General features: G+C 33.6%; 3 protein-coding genes across 3 annotated transcripts; 2 read left to right on the top strand and 1 right to left on the bottom strand.

Moving 5' to 3' along the window:
- The first annotated feature begins 775 nt into the window (after nucleotides 1-775).
- Nucleotides 776-10,329, top strand: LOC109545998 (diencephalon/mesencephalon homeobox protein 1-B). The gene is made up of 3 exons (XM_048661196.1): nucleotides 776-850; nucleotides 3,064-3,346; nucleotides 8,843-10,329. Exons 1-3 carry the CDS (start codon nucleotides 776-778, stop codon nucleotides 9,097-9,099), a joined length of 615 nt encoding a protein of 204 aa, XP_048517153.1. The 3' UTR covers nucleotides 9,100-10,329.
- Nucleotides 10,330-11,055: 726 nt separating this feature from the next.
- On the top strand, nucleotides 11,056-13,636 carry LOC109546007 (muscle-specific protein 20). Its single transcript, XM_019916843.2, has 3 exons — nucleotides 11,056-11,193; nucleotides 11,510-11,721; nucleotides 13,177-13,636. Exons 1-3 carry the CDS (start codon nucleotides 11,164-11,166, stop codon nucleotides 13,487-13,489), a joined length of 555 nt encoding a protein of 184 aa, XP_019772402.1. The 5' UTR covers nucleotides 11,056-11,163; the 3' UTR covers nucleotides 13,490-13,636.
- Nucleotides 13,556-19,067, bottom strand: LOC109546008 (trypsin-7-like). The gene is made up of 5 exons (XM_048670742.1): nucleotides 18,908-19,067; nucleotides 18,516-18,678; nucleotides 18,231-18,453; nucleotides 16,748-16,883; nucleotides 13,556-13,948 (listed from the first exon to the last, which is right to left on the bottom strand). Exons 1-5 carry the CDS (start codon nucleotides 18,981-18,983, stop codon nucleotides 13,740-13,742), a joined length of 807 nt encoding a protein of 268 aa, XP_048526699.1. The 5' UTR covers nucleotides 18,984-19,067; the 3' UTR covers nucleotides 13,556-13,739.
- Between the last annotated feature and the right edge of the window lie 1,261 nt (nucleotides 19,068-20,328).

The raw sequence follows: 20,328 nt of genomic DNA, 5'->3' as shown, positions 1-20,328 counted from the left end.
CAGCGGGTAGTGTACAGCATCGATTTCTGTGGAACCCAGTAGCTGTCAAAACTTTCACATTTTTACGAATAACTCGGAAATCGTAAATTTTTCAGATAAAACGGTTGAAACAAACATAAATTAAAATTGAACGGCCAATCTGAAAATAACAAAAAAAGGGGGGGTTTCATTTAAAAAACCAGAGTTGGTAACTACCACACGTTTATGATGCACCCTGTATATTGGAAAGTAATTTTAGAATGTGGACCTTTTAAACGTGAAAAACTTTCGTTGGACGAATTTTCTTGTAAACTTCATATTTACTGAGATATCGCACTTTGACGCACTAATGAGCAACCCTGTATAATTAGATGTAAATATTTTGAGAGCGTCAGACTTTTCATCATGTAAATTCACATTTAAATCACAAAGCTGTGAATTATTTTACTTTAATTGAGCGTTTCTACATTGATGTTATCAATTTCTTCTGTCTCTGTTTTGCTCTAAAATGGAAAACTTGGGATATAGTTGTTTTAACTGTTACTGAAAGTACAAAGAATATCCACTAAAATATAAATAAAATTATAATACCAATTTGCCAAAAATATTACCTTTTAAATGATTACGAATATGAAACAATGTAGCCAACACGCGATTGGAAAAACTGCTTATGAGTTAAAATACAACAATTTTATTGAACAGCAATAAAATAGAACACTGACTATGAAAGGTGAAGTTCTAAACGGCGACAAATTTGGAAAAATTGACCGATTTTTGTTTAAAAAATCGTTGTCTTATGGATTATGAAACGAATGAAATCTTAGGTAAACAAGCGTTCTATTGTGAAATATGTGGTGCATATGAAAGCCCAGTAAGGAATTATACCCTTTCTAAACTACTAGCCGACTAAGAAATCATACATGCACCAATGCACATGTTTATTGGATTTAGCGCTCAACTTTAAAAAGTTTTTTACATTTTGAAAGAAAAATATTTTGATTTAAACTTATTCGTTTGCTATCTGCGTACATAATATTTTTCAATTCCATGGAAAAAGCTATCAACTGTTCGACTCTCAGCCTTTTAGTCCATGTCATTAGGTAGGTTTAAGTAAAAATTTTCCATCAACAAAATCAACTTAAGTAGTAACTTTCTATTTTGTTTTTTTATATCCTGTAAAGGTCCAGAACGGCAATCAGAATCGGAATTGTTTAGTTCGTTTTGCTAGGCAAACAAGGTTTGGAAGAGTCCAGTTGCATGTTGTTTTATTTTTGTCATGAGTCCTCCTCGTTGTGTTTCCTCTTAGTGTGTTTCCATAGTCTAAGTTTTGGTTCTCATACGTTTGTCTTTTTTTTAAAGCGATTCAAAGTGTTCAGTTCTCCTTAAAATTTCCGCTAAGAATGTTTTTTGCCTAATTCTGAAAAGATTGAAAAAATATTTTAGAATGAGTTATTGAAACATGGGAAAAGGAGCTATTAAAAGAAATAATTTAAATCAAAAGTTTAGAAGAAAGTAAATTATTTCACGTTAGTTGAAATTGTCTGGAAGCTCTTAAAAATGGCCATTAATATTGGAATTACTTCTGTGATGGAATTTTATCAGTCAATCTAGTTTAAATCAATGTTAAACAGGATGAGCAAGAATATAAAAAATTATTACGAACAAAAGCATTCAGGCCATCTACAGTTTTGCTAAAAATGCCTACATATCAATACATGTAATTTGGTTCCCATTTCGAAAACAGTAGGCAATTGCACCTTTGTTGAACACGAGCATTTATTTATTCAAATAAAAAAAGAACCGTGAGAGCACAGCAATCAGCTTAATCAATTCTGCTTTTATTTATCGGCTGTCAAGGGGAGGCGCAATTATTGTAAAATGTTGTGCAAATATTCAACGTGCCTGTGTTCGTTTTCAATTTTTTCCTCGCTTTACTGTTGCAGGCCAAATTGAAAAGGATCGGCTTTTTTTGTCTGCAGTAAAGCAAATCGAACACATGCCGTGAATTGTGCTATGGCTTTTCCGATAATTGCTACAAAGTGTTGATTCAATGCTAAGCTCCATTAAAATACATATAAGAAATGTTAATTGCGTGAAATGGTCGCAACGTTTTTCGTTTAACTTGCTAAGGCAATCTTTGGATAATTGCCATGAGAATATAATTAAATAATTGCCCGAATTGTTTTGGCTAGAACTTTGGGCTTACAGCCAGATATAAACAGGTAGCAGATAGAGCAAAATCAGTGCTAGTATTTTGAGGAAGTCGTACTTTGCACAGTTGAACAATTTTTTTAGTTATACATTTTTTTATTTGGTTTCCAACAAAAAATTATTGTTTCCTGTAATTTACGTTGTACTATTCTAGTTTTACAGTTTTTCTATTTACTTCTATTTTTAATTAAAAATACAGTTAGTTGGAAGCGGTAATAAAAACAGAAGAGTTCTGATTAGTTTGTCCACTTTACGGCCCCGAAAGTGTGTTATCCCATAGGCCCATTTCAGTTACTTTGCAGGTTTATTAGGCCCCAGCCTGGTTTAAGACGCTTAAATGCATCTGCCTGAAGCTGAAACAGTGCGGCTTCGGCTCATTCACTTATAATGTTTAGGTACAAATTGCAACGATGTGAGTAAGCCAGAAGAAAATGTTCTCTGGTCGCAATATTTTGAAATCAATAAAGTGAAAACCTGCCCCGAATCCCCTCTGCAAACAGATTTACAATGTCCTTAACTTCCCCGTGAAAATATGCTCATAAAACATTAAAAAATCGAACATTTGGAGTGGAAATTCAACCTTCGTAAATCATAACATTTCATTAGTTAATCTTTATAAGTAGGGTTGCAAATCTAAAGAATGAAAAGCGTTATAAATTACAGGCCGCTTTCGGCGGCGGCTTCTCGAAGGAGATGATACAGAAAAACAAGGGTCTGAGGAAAATTTTAATCAATTTACTACAGGAGGAGGGTACTTAATTAAAATTTAACTAATTAAATATACCAAACATCAGACGTTTATTGTATCAAATGTTCTTCAAGGGTACATTTGAATTATTTCGATAACGACTATTGATTTTCCGATTGTTGCAGGTTTGGTTTCAAAACCGGCGAGCGAAATTTCGGAAACAGGAACGTCTGGCACAGCAGAAAGCCTCCAATCAGAATCAATCAAACAATTCAGCCGACAGTCCCAATCCTCCATCGATCAAAGCGGAAGGTGCCGGCACAACCACAAAGAACGGCCAAGGGATGCAGAAGGATGTGAAACCAAGTTCACCGAATTCCAGCGTTAGCACCACCCCTAATTCGAATACCAGTAGCATATCGAGTCATCATTCTTCGAATGGTATCGATATCAAACCTGCTAATAATGGTAAGTTTTTTATGAACATTGAATTTTTTTGGTTTAAAATGAGTTAAATAAACCAGCTGGATTTGTAAATTGGGCAATTTGTAATCGTGATATTAAGAAACTATCACACTTAGAAGAAATGGTACAATGTGGTTTAATTGCAGAAAAATCGGCCTAAATTTTCCTAATCTATTTTCCTTTCGTACATTAATCAACAGTGGTCAGTGGCGTAAGTAATGTTAAATATGCTAGAAAAAGAACAAAATTTGGCCCATATCGAAAAGTTTCTATTTTATATAAAAATTTTATGAACTCAAGCTCGTAGAAATTTTATGCTTACAGTTAGTCGATTTATATAAATATTAACTACGCGTATGGCTGGTGAACAGGCGAGTGTCTGTCTTTTATTCCTGATACCCTTATTTTTCATTAATGTTTTTGTCAAAAAAATTGGGTTTTATGAATAGTTTTGTCTATCTCTTAATATCTTTGTTATAAAATCAAATTTATTTACTAACATTACGTAAACATTTGTTGCTTAATCCTACAATCGACAATGGAAACAAGTGTAACATCAAGCTGAAAAGTAAGCACAAAGAAAAACATACAGCAGGAAACAGTGAAGAGACGAAGGCAAACTTTCGACGGTCGATGGGCGATTTTCAAAGCCATATTTTGAATTTTTTCTTAATTTTCAAGAGAATTCTCTTGACTTTTCCTTGATACAATTTTATAACATTTCCTAATTCTTATTCAGCGGCATTTTTTTAAACTGAGATAATGATGATTAAAAATAAAACGATTGTAAATCAGATCATGAAGATCATCCTTTGTTATCAATAAAATGTGTGAAGAATACTTGGTTTCCTCTAATAATCTTAACAAAGGAAAACATCACAGAACCAAACAACATCACAACAAACTATAGATTTACCTGTCTAATCAGTTGTCAAGAAATCAATGTTTCAAGCTTTAGTTTTTCACATACGTTTCCAAAATTCATACCTTTACATGCGTCTTGTCGCAGAAATGCTCAATTTATAAAAACATCTCATCAGCTTCACATCATAACCATAAAAACATCAGTTTTCGTTGCTTTAAGAAAATGTTTGAATCTCAGATCACAGGTTGATGTAAAAGGTAAACTTTCCATCCAATGAAATTTTTAGATCGAATAAATCGACCTTTTTTTATATCGGATAAATCGACCTGTTACTTAATACTGTATTTCAAAACTGGAACGGCACCGGCTTTTTTCCTGGACTGGAACCGAAACTGAACCCATACTTCTTAGTAACACGCTGTTAAGGGTTGAACCGGAACCGAGATATTTTATATCGGTTTTTTTCGGTACAGCTTGTAATGTTTGAAATAAATGAATACTTGGGTTTGTGAGGATTTCTAAGCAATTTGAAATTATTTTTGAACGGAACAGTTATTCCGGTTTGGTCCAGATTCTTGGTTGCGGGCGCTTAGTGACAAAACGGCAAGTCATAAAGCCGACAAATAAAATTTCGGGCGTTTGTTATGTTGAAGATTCAAGGCATTGGACGCCTTCTTAACGAAGGTAAACTTAAAATGTTAGACATTGTTAAACATTTTATGCCTTGAAGAGCACATCTTAAAAATTAACCACAAATACGATGCAATGATGTTTGTCGGAAAATATATGTCTGGATGCATGGATGCGAAGTTTTATGATTTTAATTTGTCCACATAGACATTTTTCCAAAGTTTAAACAGTGTCTAGCTATACCAATAGTGTGCGAATTGAACACTTTAAAATATTGCCCAATCGTAGAATTCAACCTGAATATTGCATAATTATTATTATCAGCAAATAAACTCAACTTTATATAAGACATTTTATTTGCTTTCTAATCTCTTTAAGCTATTCTATCTATAAGCTATAAAGAGCGCTTAAAACTCTTTAAAGAAAGGAAACATTTTAAATCACCTTGCATTTTTGGATCGTTGCAAGTTATTTTGAAATCTTCAAATCAACCAGAGCTGCGTTTGCGTTTAAAGAAGCAACAAAACAGGAGTTTTCTTATACATTTTTTAACTTTTTCCTCAAAACCTTCCAAGCCTGCCCATTCAAAACAAGTGAACGAACACGACTACAATGATATGTACTTGGCATATTCCCCGATTCATAAACAGGATAAATTTCAGAATGAAAACTTTTCATCGCAAACTCACTAATGGAGTTTAAAGTTTCAAATCAACTTTCCAGACCTTCCATGTCTACTAATCAAGCACCGAAAGCAATAAGACTACGACCAGTTCTAATTAGTGCACTTCCATTATTTCCATGTTATAATGAAACTTTCGTGATTTTTTCCTAATCATTCCGACCCAGTGTGAGTCAGTTCTGTCCCTTGACAGGCTCACTCTGGAGTTCTGGATCGGCCGTTGGAGGCAGCATGAGGCCGAAGGCGGAAAGAGCACCAGCCGCCTCTCCCTGACGTTTAATCTAGAAAATTGGCCGCCGCCTCTCGTTTATTTCCATTACTGTCAACTGTTCGGATGCCGCCAAGAAAGACCCGGCCTGCCTAGTGGCATGTTGTCATGGAGAAGGATGCACACTTTATTTGAATTTACTAACTATACGGCCCATTTTATTATTTAATGTCTGAAGGGTTTTGATCCTTGTTGTTACAAACCAGTTCAATTTGACTTGTTTCAAACTAAAAGTTTCCAAACTCGTGTTTTGTCTTTTTTGCTTTGGAGCTGCCACGGTTCTATTGCCTACCTCTGGTTTTCTTCTGTAGGATGAAATGTTGCATGTTTCTTGGCTGAATCTACACGCTCAGAAAGAAGAAAACTATCGAGGCTAGAATGATACTCTAAATACCTCTGTTTTAGATGTTGTTTCATTTAATTGTAGCAGGTAGTTGGTCAAAGCAACTGATGTTAATTTCAATACCATAAAACCTTACTTGAGTGCCAGATCCTTGGCGCATTTGAGAAGTAGTAAAAACTGAACAAAACCAAGGAAACTAATAAAACATCAAATTGTGTAGACAATAGCTACTAAAGTTTCTTCTAAGGCAAAACTTCTACGGAAGCGTTTCCGATAAATTTGGTCATCTTCCATGGAAAATAAATGTGGCTCTCGATATGGGGTAGCAACATGTATCAAAACGTCCGTTGTGCGGAAAATTGAATAGGACGATATTATTTTTGAATTCCATAAATATAAATTTGGCGAGCATCTGGCAGGCTTCAAAAGGCCTCATATGTGAAATCCATTTTCCGAATAGTGGCCGTAGCAAGTGAGAAGCAGAGGTGGATTTAGACGATTTTCTTCGAACTATTGAGAGTTCACACTATTTTGGTGTAACATTTTCTTAATCTATAAATTATAACTTCGGTTTTTTCATTTGAATAAAAGCATGTTTGGATTGAAATTTGAACCTGAAGATTGTACAAGCTTAGGCAATACATGCACACATTGACTTTCCGAAAAACGAATTTTTCATCTGGAAATTTCAATATATTGGGAGTCGGAGCCAAAAAATGTGTTTTCCAAATTGTTCAGCAGATGAACAAATTGAAAACATCTGTTTTCAAAAATTATACCCAAGCGATACAAACTGCTACTGATCTTCATTAATAAATTTATTTAACGTCCTTTACTGTCCACGTGCTTTAAACCTATTTATTTACCAAAAGAACAATTCCAGACTCATGACAAGTGTGTGACTATCCGTACAGAATCTTGGCAAAGCTGGATCATCTCAATATATTAGAATATATTAACGAAATAAAGTATTTTTAACCTACAGGACACAGATGGGCCGTTTGTTTATCAAGTCTCTAAATATCTTTTACACTTTATTCTGGAATTTTCTTTATGCTTCAACAATCCAGTGAATTAGTTTGAACGTTATCACCACAGAAGATTTATGAAAAGACAAAGTATTTGATTTTTTTCCAGCCGTGTACATATAAAGCATTTTTTAAAAGCAGTTGCTTTCTGTTCTGGTGCAAATACTTTCTATCTCAAAATATCGTTGTTTTCAGTTTCCGCGGGCCTAAAAATTCTGCTTTCAGACTTTTCTCTTGGGGTGATCAGCTCTCCTAAGGGTAAAACAAAATTAACAGAAAACATGCATGAGCTTTTAGTTGTAATGACAAAAAAATGCCCGTCATACCAATTAAAATGCATACGGCAAAAGTTCTGAAAACGTGTTTGGCTTATGTCAACTCGAAACAATTCAGGCACTTTTTGGCGATTTAAAATATTTATTTTGGCATCCCTTTGCCAATTTCATATAAAATAAGAGTGATTTATTATTTGCTACATTATTTAAATAGGATCTCGCTCGACTGACAATAAGCTGTCTCGCTAGATAAATTTATTAATAAATTGCACAATAACAAGGCAGAACCGATTATTGCTATATGCAATTAGAAACTCCATGTGTCCAGTATGTCGAGTGTGAAAAAAACTTTTTTGATCAGAATTTCCGAACAGAGTTTTCGTCGGCCTTTCGTCACGCGAATTTCCTCCTGGCATTTTGTAAGCATGAGTAGCTTGCACTTTCAGAGGTGGCTTGCTTGGCGCAGTATGAAGATGCAAGCGACTGGTGCTTGCAAAAATTCATTGCCACGATGGCCTGAAATCCCGAAAAACTCTCCAGTTACATTGAATTCATTTTCGCATTGTTTCCTTCAATCAGCTTAAAGCAATAGCAAACGCAATTTTTTCTTCGAAACCTGAAAATTGCATTGCAAGTGGATCATAAGCAGCTGTTTCGTTAATTCGGGAGAAATATTGGGTCAAGTGTAAATGTGCCCGAACTATAAATAAATGTCGTACAAATATGCCGATATATAAATCAAATAAATAAGTACGAGTTAAATCTGTCTGTACCCTAATTATGGTTTGCATGGGATAAATAGCTCGAAAATTTAGAAAACTGAAAGTAAAAATAATTGAAACTTTTACGTTCTTAGAGGCAATTTTCGCGTCGTCACTAATTTTGATGTGAAATCCTAGAAATTTGCCTAATTCAAACAAGTAATTCAAACTGGATCAGCAAAATTATTTAATTAAACAAAACTTTTTCAATTAAAATGAATAGACAGTGGTATTTATAAGTTTCTACTATTTACTTCACTTCGAGTGCAACCTCATTTTCTGACTTATTGTGCAGGTTCTGTAACAAAACAACTTCACATCTGATTACAAAACAGATCTATTATTATATTTGAAATATTTGAGATCGATTAGACCTGACATGAAACAATGCCAACGATGCTTCTAGCTGTAAATATTTGAAACTTAAAAATCGTGTTTTAAATGCTTCTGCATCAAGCTTTTAAACATACCATGATTGATACAGCGTCTATATTTTATGAATTATTGATTGTTTTGAAAATTGAACCAGCTCGATTTGAGTCTTTACGCTCCTTCCCTGTCTTTCTGTAAACTTCTTCTTAATTTCAAGTACTACAGTAATTTGCAACTTAAGTTTTCAGTAAAATTCATTAATTTTAATTCTGCAGGTAAACTTTCGGACGAATCGATGTCCAACAACAATAAATGGGCTGCAATGAGCCCGCAGTCCTGCAACACCGCCCTGCTGGTGCAACAAGCCAACAAAGTTTTGTCCTCTCAGCCCAGCCATCTTCAGTCACACCATGCAGCTGCTGCTGCTGCTGCTTTGTCATCACCATTCACCTCTTTGCTGGGACCGAGTGGTGCTGCATCTTATCTACTGGGCGACCATCTGAAACCGACCGCTGCAAATCATTTATTTTAAAAATTGTGTTTCTATGGACTTAGCGTACCCCTTAAGTATCATCTCAGTTTATGTGACTTTTTTTAAATGTTGTGTTTGGATCCTGTACTTACTAGTAAGACTATCCGAAACTTTTGCGCATTCAACGTAAGTAAGGAAAATAATATGGAATCCGTCTTCGACTTGAATTTATCTAGTTATACGACTTGTATACGGATGAATGTGTATAATAAATGATGCAAAATATCTATACTCTTATACGATGATTTTCATGTGGCTCTTACATATTTTTGTATTTTAATTTAAATAAATATCGTCCTTCATGCACATGTAATGTGGTATTAGAACGAATAAATGTGCAGTTAATGTATTTTAAAAGATACAATTTCTAAGTTGCCTTTGTTTGTTTTTTACATTTTTTATATGTTTTATATATTTTTTATACTGTTTATTTGTTGAAGGAAAACGCCTGATTCAGTGATCCTTATTATTACCATGGGCGAGGAAACTGACGAATAAATATTTTATAAAGTTTTGTGATTTTTATAATATTGTAAATATGTGTAAATTATTTGGTACATCGTCCAATAGCCAGTTAAGTCGAGTAGTTGTAAGAATAGAATCTTCCGAATTTTATGAAATACACTCATTAGGCGACATATTGATTTTGATTCAAAGTATAAATTATAAGGGCTATAATAATTGTTTTATGCAAATAACTGTATAGTAGGTAAGGAAACTTCGGTTCTATCAACTTCACTAAGTGGAATGAGCAACTAAGAGGGATAATTGTAAAAGTTACTAAAGTAGAGTGCTAAGAATGTTACCGATTGACAAAGGGGAAAAGCCATTAAATCTTATTTTATTATATTTTTAGCACAATATCAATGGAAGTATATTAGTCGTTTTTACCCATCGTACTGTTAGTTGCTCAGTAAGTACATATGATTTTATAAAAAACGTAGATTTTAGTGTTAATTTCATTTCCAATCCAATTTCGGTTTTTGACAGTTGATCACTAATAAACCTGTTGGATCATTTCGGAGATAATTCTAGAGAATAACACACGAAAAACGTCCAAAGAAATTCTCATTAATTTTTTAAGCTCTGACATGGTATTTAAATTAGGAAGCACCTTTCTGATTTTTTATACTTATCCAGTGGTTGACTGTTATTAAGCTTATGGCATCCCTTCCAGATTTTGTCTAGTCCATTTATGTAAAGTAAGAATAAAGACATTGTTTATTTAATGTTGAGTCAATTTTATTTAGGTTCACAAATCATCGCGATTTTAAATATATACATTTATTGCAAGTAAGATCAGATTCGGCATATTCAGTCGTTTTTGTAAAGCGCCTTTGGACTTGAAGATAGATTTGGAACAATTACCAGTAGAAGGACCAATTCAACCAGTTTGCTCCCAGAAAGACTCCAAATGGGCTGGCTTCTGCTTCAACAATCTGCTGACACAGGCAAGATCCTGTAAGGTGATTTCAATTTTTCACCCATCAAAGCTTTCTTTATCTCGTTTCTTCTCAAGCGTTTTTTTAAACCGCTTCCGAGCTTTCGTTTGCATCATTTCTGAGTGAACAATGCATTTGAAAACCTCCGTGTTGGAGGGTTTTGGCTGTAGAATTGATATTAGAAGTCTTCAAGTTTTACTTTCGTTTCTGGCTCCTTGTTGTAGCAATAGCGACAATAGAATCATCAGATGAAGACGGTTTTATTACTTCTCATTGCAGAATGAATACTATAGAAAATTACCATAAACAAAGTGCTTCCAATTAAAAATGATGAGACAGTAATGACAATAATCATTATGGATACACAGACTCAGAAGAAATTGGGAAACCATCCAGAATAAATCACATAATCATGATTGCACAGTGTGAGTTGGATTAAATCACTGAAAATCTGATTCGCCCAGCTAAATTTAACCAGCGTCGAGTTTTCCACAACTACGTTGAAATCCTGTAGGTTGATCGAAAATCCGACCTCGTATATAAGCAAAACAAGTTGATTTTCGCATTCAGTTTAGTGTGGTGGTCAAATTCGTTGGTTCACCTAAGCGCGAAACTCGCTATCATGTCTCTGGAACGTCAAGTCCAAGCCAAAGTGAGTACCGCTTTCTGGAATAACAAGCCATCCTGGAATAACAATATAATTCAACTTTTCTTGTCTTCTGCTATTTGAATTTTTGGCCTAATTTTAAACTTTGCCACTTATTCTGTGGCTTCTCTCCAAAACAATTGATGAACAAGTTTATGATCTTCCTTTACTTTAAAGACATTCTTCAAAATGTTCTAGTTGGCTTGCAACATGCCTTTAAATTAACGTAGTTTAAAAACCTTGAATAAATTACGCAACTATGTATAACTCGATTTTTAAGACATTTTGAAATGGAAATTTGAAACTTATCCTTGTTGTTTAGCTCGCTGCCAAGCGTGATGTACAACAGGACAAGGAAGCCCAAGAATGGATCGAATCCATCTTGGGAGCCAAATTCCCCCCAGGCCAGGCGTACGAAGATGTCCTTAAGGACGGTACCATCCTGTGCGAAGTAATCAACAAACTTGCCCCCGGATCCGTTAGCAAAATCAACAAATCTGGCGGACAGTTCAAATTCATGGAAAACATCAACAAGTAAGTTGGGCGCAAATTTATCTCTATTTGCAAAAACCGGTTCACGCAGAACTTTCCCTCATTTTTCAATGAAATTGATAATAATTTTCCTACTTTTCTCAAACATTTTTTTGCTAAAGTTCTTCGGCTGTTTTCTTAAATTTAACAGAATAATAAAAACGTTGAGTTTCGAGTTTGTATCCAAAACAAACTGAATGTATCAGTTAATTGCACACAATGGTAAGTAGGGGCGAGTTTTCGTCATGCGAAACTAAAAAAGATGTATAATTTTTTGAAAAAATGCGATAAAAATTTGAGAATTCCATATCTGGAAACAATAATTATTCCCCATTTAGCTTCCAGAATTTATTTATTGAGCTTCTGAATAAAACTGGAATTACGGAAACCCAACGCAAAACTTGCTCTTGCGTTCCAAAATAATTTTTTTCGCGAAGAGATCATTAATTTGAGATTCCAAAAGTTCCAGAGAAATGTTGAAAGCGGTTTAGCAAATTGTCATTTTTCATTTCCTTGTACATTTTTTAACTTTGTTGCCAATTCCACTAAATTTCTATGAAATTCTTCAATATAATTTTCAATGCCGGTTCAGTAAATTTGAGAAAACCTTTTGCTTCAACAAGTAGCTCTAATGCAAAAGCCGAAGACACTTTAGAGCTTCCAACAGTTGAAATATTCACTGAATTTCTAGAAAAACTGCAGAATAAAATTATTTTTAATTGTCCTAATTTTGAAGAAAACAGTAAAACTGGAACTGGCCATCAGATATACTCAAGACTTTGTTTTTTTCAGGTTGTAAAAAAAGCTTTAAAATTCCTAGAATTCCATGATACAAACCATACAACGGAATCCAGATTAGACTCAAGCTTAACAACATCAAAGTTCTTTGCTATTCATTAAAATCAGTTCAAAGTTGAGTATTCAACAATAATCGCAACTAAACGTAATAAAAGTTAATTTTAACGGCGGACCAGATCTATTATAAACCAGACCATCGTCAAACGGTTTCGGGTGCCAATTCCCATTATATTTTATAATATTTAGTTTCAAAAATTTCGTAAAACCTATTAATAGAACGCGGATTCCAGAAAACTGCTTTTTACATAGTTGTTTATTCGGGTCTGCCATTTTCTTAAAAATAGCTGCAGTTTATTTAGAAATACTGGAATGTTGATAGAAATACTGGAAGCGTTTTTCCACTTTTTGTTTGAAGAAAAATTGCAGCTGTTTAACTGTTATTAGGCAACGCTCGCTTTATTACCTGGAAAGTATTTTCAGTCTAAACAAGTGAGACGATTTAATGATGATCAATTAAACTACGCCTTAGCACAATTTTACGGTCCTCGAGAGCTCGAAGTATATTTTTGTTGGAAAAAATAGCAGAAAGTACTTTCAGTCTAGTTGCAAACTGCTGCAACATCAAACAAACGGATTTTCTAACAACATTTTTTTTGATAGCTTCCAGGCAGCAATCAAAAATTATGGAGTAGCCGACATCGATGTTTTCCAAACAGTTGATCTGTGGGAAAAGAAAGACATTGCTGGTGTAACCAACACCTTGTTCGCTCTTGGTCGTCAAACCTACAGGCACTCTGAATGGCCCGGACCATGGCTGGGACCTAAACCATCCGAAGAAAACAAACGTGACTTCAGCGAGGAACAATTGAAGGCCGGACAGACCATCATCGGTCTCCAGGCTGGACAGAACAAAGGTGCCACCCAAGCCGGCCAAAATATCGGCGCTGGACGCAAAATCATCATCGGAAAGTAGATTTTCTATTTTCTGGAAAGCCTTGTCCAGGTGGTAACTTGTAAGAACTAAAAGAAGATGAAGGTGGATATTTGTTTTGTACCTTTTTATTTATGATTACACTAATGATATTATACGTATAAAAAATATATGTATATTTTAACTAAGCACCATGTTTATTATTTTTTACCCGCTCTACCTTAGCTTAAGAACAAATCAACAAGCAATAAGACAGGACATTTTTAATGGACTACGGTTAGCATTGGCGAGTCTAAAGTCCCGTGATATTAGCAATCCAGGGCCTAACAGGTACCACATAGGCGTAGACCCCAGGAAATCCGGCCAGGGCACATCCTCTACCCCAAGAAACAATGCCGATTAAAACGTTGTCTACGACCAAAGGTCCTCCGGAGTCTCCTTGGCAAGCATCTCTTCCTCCATAAGGCGATCCAGCACACATCATGCTGTAGGAGACTCTTGCTGAAATAACATTTATTTAAGCGCCAGCAGGATATTTTTCACTAGAGTTTTTTCACTATTGTTTCTGGAATCTTTAAAGCTCTTGCAAAATAACTCAATTTTTTTGAAGGTACAAAAAGGCGGGTTCTTTAATTCACCGCCAAGAAATATCAACAGCAACATTTTCTATTTAATTTCTAAATGATTGAATGAAAGCCCTTTTGTTGAAGAATTTAGAATTTTAATACATCGCGAAACATATTCGTTTTGATATGCGCTGATCAAAATCCGATAAGATCAAATAGATTACAGTGTAATTAAAATCGTGTTTTCGATCACTAGTTCAATAGATCTGCGATACGTGGCCATTTTTCACCTTGCAGACTTAATTTTTAACAAGTTTCAGTTTTAGCGATCTAGAAATATCCTGGATTTTTTCAGAAAGCTTGTGCACATACTGCGCTAATTTTGGGATCAAATTAATATTTATTTTTGTTTTTTTCTTGGGGGTTTTTAACGAAAGTAAGTTCAGTTGCATACAAGTGCTCACTACAACTGAGCAATGGCTCCAATTTATTTCGATTTATATTTGTGATTTTGCAGTTTTCCCACACTAATTTTACGTTATTGTTTATTTTCACGCAAGTGGTGCTTTTGTTTTCAGATTCACTGATATTTTTTCGTTTTCAGACAAGCTAAAGCAAAAAATATTGTTCGATTGCTTTATGCCTACCAAAGTCAGATTGTAAATGGTTGTTTGTTTTATTCCTTAAACTTGTTTGTTACTTTCGCTTAAGAAACTCTATTTGCTCTCATTTTCCCTCATAGTCATTTTCAAAAAACAAATAACGTTGAAGGTGGTAGGAATGTTAATAAAACCGAAATTGTTTTCCTTCTTGGGTTTCAGTCAACGTGTGAAATAAAATTTCTTATATCGTTTCAACGTTTCGGCGAGACAACAGCGCCATCATCAGATTTAAAATTCATGCAAACTACTAGTAGTTTGGCCAAGTCACTTTTCCTTCTGAATGCTCAATTTTCTACTTTCACTTAAAAATGCTGACAATCTTAAGGCATTTTCTGCGAAAATTATGAAATAAATTTCGAATTCTTTGTCGCTTCTTAAAAAGTTTGAAAATCCCTTTCCAGCTTGAAATTTGGAACAAACACGAAATAATTTTCTATCAAAAAACGAACTGAATAAGCGAAAGTTTATAACAGATTTTTTCAAAGGAAATCTCGTCACCTCCATTCCTCTGAAGACTATAAAATTTGCTGAAAAATGTAGTTTTTTAGTTTTTACTGAATTTTTTTCTCTCTACTCAAAAACGATCTATTTTGTAGAGTTTCACTTAAAAATACTGACGATATGTAGGATTGTTACGCGAAAAATTACAAGTTAAATTTATAGCTTTGTTAAAATTTTATAAAAACTTTTTTCAGCATCGAATTTGGGACAAAAACGAAAATACATTCCTCTCGGTTTTCCCCGAAAACCATTAAGGTTTTCCCCAAAACCGATCACAAAACTGAAAGTTTTTATTCGAAAACGCAAAAACGCATTCTTTTCTGCTTTTCTGACAAAAAGGGAGTCTTTTCAGCAAAAAACTGCAAAATGAATTTTGCTCGAAAATTAGTCTTATTAATCGGTTTGTGGGGAACTTTAGAAAGCTCATTTCAGCTTCAAATTTGGCACAAAAAGCAAATAAATTTATTGAGTTTTTTTGCCGAAAGTAATTAGGATTATCTTGAAACACGACCAGAGAGCAAAAGTTAACAAAAAAATGTATTTGTCAAATTCGTCGCCATCGCTCATCGATCTCTGAAGATTTTAAAAGTTTCTTTAAATTTTCAGGTCATTCCACTTTTAACAAAGCTTCTATTGAGAATTTTTTGTTTTACTTATTGAAAAAGCGAAAACGTTTGTAATAATTTATTTGCAAAAATCTGCAAAAGGGAGTTTCTTCAGTTTTAGGACAATCTTTCTAAACAATGCTGTAACTAAACAGAAAAACCGCGTATTTCCTAACGTTTTACTGTAAAATACTGGCAAACTGAATCTTATATGCGAAGAAATTAAGAGACGGTTTTACACGAAAACTCGTCTACTTTCTTTGGACTAAGTTCTGTTGCTGAGAAAATCTAAATGCCCGTTTTTACAGTTGTTTGGACTCATAAAAAATAAATGTTGATAACCTTTTTTTTAGATGTGAAAATTCCACTGTGGCGTTTTGTAAAGTTTTACTAAATTAATTATAACTCATTAACCGATGAGTTATAACTCGGTAAGTCAGAGAGCGGCAACAACTCAATAGCGCAACTTAACACATTGTTACCCAGGCCTACTTCCTTGGAATGCAGAAGTAATTATTGAATTGATGGCATAACACTGCGCCTTACATGTTATTTTTACTTTCAAAACAGTTTATTCCTTATATAGTGTGAATACATAATAAATAATTTATTGGGCCAATCCACATTAAACAGCTTATTACTTCGCATTATTCAGGAATTCATATTTTTATCGAAATTGAAGGAAACTTTCGGACCACACGAAGCATTTTACTGCAAACCACCGACACCAGTGTTTCGCATGTGGATCCGACTTAAGTCGACACAGTATCCGTTGAAATAGATCCATCTTAAGCTTTTTACGACTGCAATTTCTAATAATTTCAACTTGTTAGCTTTAAGATAAACGTCTTAAATTCCACGAATAATCCTTGGCGATTACGAATGCATAATTCCATAAGAATTAAGATAAGCTTGGCAGGTTAAGACATGTTATTAAGGCTCGGCATCAATTTGACTGGTACGTACATGGATTATAGTATTGATTGCAACTTTCGTTGCTAATCCAAGGCACACTGACCACATGCAGTCTTGATGGAGATGTTCCTCCCGATGTTAAAGTTCCCCATCCTGTTATTACACATCGTGCTCCTGGTACTTCTACCTATGACAACATGTGTAAAGTTTTCAGATAAAGTTTAAAACATTTAAAATTGTTTTTATTTGAAAAGTAAATGACGAATAATGGTCGCTCTACCATACCAAACACGCAATATTCCAGACGAAAGATAATAGGCAATAAAGACAAATTCATGGCTTTGGAAGTAGGAAGTAGATTGAAACTGTTGTTAATTATTATTGTTTTCGGTCCAATTTAATTCACGTTCAGAAATATGCGCCTTTTTTTAGTCTAACGGACTGGAGATTCTTAAAATGTTCAGTTTTTTAGTAAATTAGATGTTGAGCCTTCAATAAATACTGAAAATATGTCAGCTGAATTTACAGTAACTTCATTACAACAGATGGTTTACAACTTAATTTTTACTTATTTCGTCTGGATCACTGGTATTACATTTCTGCTTTAGTTCCAGTTTAATGTAGCAATAATCTTTTATGATGTTTTTACATCAAACATATGGGTTTCCTCCAATAATTTCCAGGCCATGTAAAAAATTTTTTGAAGAATTTGCAGATTGCAAAACTTCAAGAGTAATTTAAATTGAAATTTGCAGAAATACTTTTCGAGATTACACACTAAAGCAGAAAGAAGATGAAAAAATAGATAAACTGCGCAAATTTTAACTCATTTTCAAATTTTTGTTTTTCGACTATAGCATTAGATAAAAGTAAGTGAATTATTATTCCCAATTTAGTACTACATGAAAGTAACTGATTTGAACTAAAGTATGCTCTAATCCTCACTGGAATCTGGAACTCTTCAACATTTTTATGTGTATTCGCATTAAGCCATAGGCAATTAAAAAGAAATACAGAGTAAAAATATGAAAGAAGAACGTAGAAAGAATAATAATAAAGCATACATAGAAGCTGATTTTAATAATTATTTGAATTATATCATTCATTACCAGAAAAAGGTATAGAAGAAATCAGAGAAATTGGCAGGAAAGAAACCTAAAGAAAATCGCAACAAAACAAATATAAATTTGACATGAAAAATAATAAACTTGAAAAATTGAAACTATTGAAAACAGAAACGGCAAACCGTCCGAGCAGTGGAGGAAAAAGAGTCGGTGGAGGAAACTCATGCGTAATAAAAAATATTATCTAATGAGATCGAGGCAAACTTTTAGCTTAATTTATTTAAAATGAAATAAAGGAAATAAAAAGAAAAAAGTTAAAGCCGAAATGGGTGATGAATTCGACATTGCATTGTAAGCGTATTGAAATGCAAGCTACTAAATTAACCAGATTGGAGAAATTTATCTGTAGTTACAATATAAAGTTCGAAAAAATAAAATTAAAAGTTTACAAACAATTTTGCAAGACTTACCTGGTCTGCAGATGGAAGGGCAACTGGCTGAATGGAATTAGTAAAGGTAAGTGTCCGAGCTAGCTGAATTAGCGAAATATCATAGTCAAGTAAGTTAACTGAATTGCCATACATGTGATGATCAACAATCCTGGTAAGTCCAGTTACTAAGCCTTCAGCCATTAGAAAAGAAGAGCCAAGTCGGACAGTGAAGGCGAGAATTGGAGGTCGTGTTACTCTATTTCTGGATGAAAAATTTAGTTTGCAGTATTAAACTGCAATTTAATTGACTTCCTGCAGACTTACAATCTGGTGCAATGTGCCGCAGTTAGAGCCCATCGGTCAGAAATAATGGCTCCTCCACATCGATGTCTGTAGTAAAGTTGCAGGGATATTTGATAAGGGTAAAGGGTGATATCAGTTTGAGCTCCTCCAACTATTCGCCCTAGTTCTTCCTTGTATTCAATGCCTAGTGGAAAACATTTTTTTAACAAGCGTATTTGGCTAGATACCAATTTCTTGCGCTCTTTCATAAATGTTGTTTGCACCTACAGAGGTAGAATGTTAAAATCCAAGACAAACTTTCAAGAACAAAATGGCTTTAATTGAATTATCCCTGCTAATTTGCATACTTTCTGTTTTTTTTTTCATATGTTTTTATAATTTATTTTAGTCTTCACAAAAAAATGCATACTTACGGCTCACATTTCCGGGTATGATAAAACTTTCACAAAATGCCAGAAACAAAGCAAATGATGCAGCAAATAAATTCATGATTGCTGTTTGACTGGACTATATCATAGTTGAAAATGAAAGCCAAGCAGGACATCAGCCAGATATTTAACCCTTATGTGGCCAAGCTGTTAACAATGTTATCTCCTTTTAGAACATTTATTATGGACTTAACAACAGATATATTGCACATAATAAACCACTGAAAACTGTATGGAACACTGTGTTTTATTGTATTTTAAGGTGCTATTTGATCACCAATAAAATAAGCGGCACAATAATTGTCAGATGCATATTTCCGGTACAAATATTTATTTTAACTGATGTGTAGATAATGGATTTTGGTTCCAATAATGTAAAATAAAGACACTGAAAATATGAAGAACTGTTTAAAAAATGAGTAAAGTCCTACTTTAAAAAATTTTTTAACCAAATACATTATAGTAATAAATATGCATGCGTTTTCAGATGAAATGTTTTTGTTCAATGTTTTAGTTTTAAATTAAAACTATAAGTTTCTTACTTTTATGAAATATCTTTCCTAGCTTGAATATGACGAAAATGTCTTGTCATTATAATTCATGCTCTTTGAGAAAATAATAAATGTAGTCTAGAACTAATTTTCATTTTTTTACCTTCTAAAAGGTAAAATAGTATTTCCTTTCTGGTAAGACTATATAATCTGCAATAGAAAATAATGAACATATTTTCGTTAGAAAACCTATTTTATTCGAAATACAAAAAAGCAATTTTGAGAAATACAAAGTTATAAAACATTTTCTCATATTTTGAACGGTCTCTTGTTTTGAAAACTTTAAAGTAAAGTAAAACATTTATTTTTAAATTAAATAAAAAAAAATTAACTTTTAAATCAAACTACGTATAATAATCGCATACCGCCAACACTTGCAATTAAAAATGATTTTTGTATTGTAAGATTTATAAGTGCTTGGTTCGACTACATCACGATAAAGAAACCCATTATTAGCGTTAGTTTTGGATCGATTAAAGCTTATAAAATGATTGATTGAGTGCAAGTAAGATTGAATGTGATTCAATGTTGTAACGATAGATCTATGGAAAAGTATGTCGCTTTACTGATAAGCACAGTTAGGTGTAATGTTTAACACATTTTTTTATTGCAATCGAATATATTTTCTTAAATCAGCTTTGAGCCGATTATTAATCCTCTTGAATATAATCGAGTCACTTTTCTATGTTCTGAGGTTTGAAACTATTGCTTCAACTTTAGGTTTACAACTTTAAACTATAATTTTGTCTGTTGTTTTGTTTAAAATGCAATTTTTTTAAATCTGGAGGTGAATTTTTTGATAAGGAATGTGTCCATCTTTTTTAACGTATTTTGAAAAACGGTGCGATCGATCAA

The sequence above is a fragment of the Dendroctonus ponderosae genome, unplaced genomic scaffold (assembly GCF_020466585.1).
Source record: "Dendroctonus ponderosae isolate FM_Combo_2020 unplaced genomic scaffold, Dpon_F_20191213v2 Dpon_F_20191213_1, whole genome shotgun sequence".
In the NCBI taxonomy this organism is placed as follows: domain Eukaryota; kingdom Metazoa; phylum Arthropoda; class Insecta; order Coleoptera; family Curculionidae; genus Dendroctonus; species Dendroctonus ponderosae.
Note: the sequence above shows the minus strand (reverse complement) of the source record. Positions and strands in the feature narration are given on the sequence as shown.